The sequence below is a fragment of the Ceratina calcarata genome, unplaced genomic scaffold (assembly GCF_001652005.2).
Source record: "Ceratina calcarata isolate Rehan_Ccalc_2016 unplaced genomic scaffold, ASM165200v1 scaffold319.2, whole genome shotgun sequence".
Classification (NCBI taxonomy): Eukaryota; Metazoa; Arthropoda; class Insecta; order Hymenoptera; family Apidae; genus Ceratina; species Ceratina calcarata.
Genome location: NW_017154542.1, coordinates 3,603 through 5,729, shown reverse-complemented (window position 1 = coordinate 5,729; position 2,127 = coordinate 3,603). Strand labels below are relative to the sequence as shown.

The window sequence follows — 2,127 nt, the reverse complement described above, 5'->3', positions numbered from 1 at the left end:
TTTAAATAATAACCGATTTAAACACTAATCTATATATATTTCATAATAGAATTGACGAGGAATGTATGTACATATCGTATAAAATGTTTCGTCGTTATCATAGTTATCACTAGTATTAATAGATTCGTTACAAAGAATTTAAAAAAAATGCTTATGCTGCTTTAGCATATAGTAAGCTAAATTCAATTCTTATATATATATCATCGATGCTGAAGTATGTAGTTACGACGTCAATCATATGGTACACATTTTCCATGAGATGAAAAGGATGGATGAATTCTTAATAGCCTGAACTAATTTTATTGTATTACACTTTTTTATATAGGTATTGTCGATAATTACAATGCAATAGGCAATAAATATGTAAGAAATATTAATTAATTTAAAAATTATACAGAGTATGTCAATAAGTTTGTCCACATTGAATATTAGTGAATCCGAATATTATCAAGAAAAATGTCTTAAACAAAAATAACTGGATTTAAATAGGGACAGTTAACATATTGATCTTGCCAAGGCCTTAAGTCAGAGTCGTTAAGATTTATACTAATACTAATTAATTTTGTTTTTAATTAGAAACTTCATCATTTATGCCGGATTTCGATTATAATAAGTACTTTTTGTTCCTATGGATTTGACATATTTTCTTTCAAATATCTGACTTGGAGTAAAGTAAATTTGCAAATAACGATTATATTTTTCTAAATCTCAGTGGACAATTGAAGTAGTCTTTAATTAAACATTTTAATCTGCAATTTATCATCATTTATCTACAGTCCTGGTATGAAAAATAAACTTTTTTTAACGAATCAACTATGTATTAAAAACTACTGACAATTTATATAAATAGCAAAATATATATACTATATGTATATCCATATTCTTATAACAATTCTATTAGAATTGTAAAAAAAATCAATTATTCATGTTACGGGAACATTTTTCTCTATTTATATATATAATAGTTCAATCAAATTTTCATGAAAAGTAAAACAATGGATTAAGAAAACGCAGTTGCGTCCATTATTATAAAGTGGTGTGATTAATAAATAATTAAGGGAAGTTGAAATTTTCGTTTTTATAAATGAATTGGCAATGCAAATAAAAATTCCAATTTTCGTTAATTATTTTTCATTCACATCACTTTTATTATAACTGACGCTTGAAATAAGATTTGCATCTAAGAGATATTTGTTATCCAATGAAGACAATTACTTTGTAACAATAAATAACACAGAAGGCAACTGACACATAAAATCTACTTAACACTTTCATTACAAGCTATTGCTACTTGAATGGAAAAATAGTCTGACTGTAAAATGTATGACTGTGTTTTGTAATAATTATTATGAGAGAATGAATACTCACTGACCTATCTTTTATAATTTTTTCCTTTTTTATAATTTTAAATTAGTAAATAACTTTAGCGAGTTATTAATTTAAACGCATTTGTTGTTGGATCTTCTTTTTGTTATACCAATATTTCTACCACCCTTGCTTAATGTAACTGATTTCTTATCGGAATAATGACTGCAAGAAAGATTGGCGTCATCATTCAATTTTCTCCATATGGCATGCATAGTGGATGTATTAACTCTGTGTGCTGTAATAGCATTTCTTAAAGTGCAAGGTTCCAGCTTACGTGGAACGTAACTGAAACCAGGATGATTTACAGGCCTTATCTTCACGTGTTTCGCGCAAATACCGGTGACATAAACGTCCTCTAAATGTAGCAACGGCGTTGTTAACGCTGCGTGATATAATTTGATTGCCACGTCTAAACTCATTACATACCCGGTACCAGATAAATAATTAGGATAAATTTTCTCCGAATACATATATTTTGGAGTATACCTAATTAAACGTATTTATTTCATTATCCTGAAATGTTTATCACTAGACTGCGGACTTTTATGCAGAATAAAACTTGTAGGGTATCAATTTAACAAATGATATTTAATGAATTTCCACCAATATCCTTTAATTCTTTATACATCATGCATGTACTTTTTACGTTTTCTAAATACTGAATTTTCAAGCATTACAATCGAAAAGATTAAATCTAAAAAATATCGAAAATCGTAGTCTATGAGATGATACTCCTCCAAATCTGGCAATATCTCAAAA

At 27.6% G+C, this 2,127-nt stretch overlaps 1 protein-coding gene across 3 annotated transcripts in view; it reads right to left on the bottom strand.

Moving 5' to 3' along the window:
- Positions 1 to 1,114: 1,114 nt before the first annotated feature.
- LOC108624582 (beta-1,3-galactosyltransferase 1) overlaps positions 1,115 to 2,127 on the bottom strand; it is a 3,921-nt gene continuing 2,908 nt past the window's right edge. For 2 of the 3 annotated variants that reach the window (XM_018023979.2, XM_018023980.2), the window contains exon 4: positions 1,115 to 1,854. In XM_018023979.2, coding sequence (XP_017879468.1) covers positions 1,440 to 1,854 — 415 coding nt within the window. In that variant the 3' untranslated portion in view covers positions 1,115 to 1,439. The remainder of the gene's footprint in view (positions 1,855 to 2,127) is intronic. The other variant, XM_026813219.1, reaches the window with a different exon arrangement.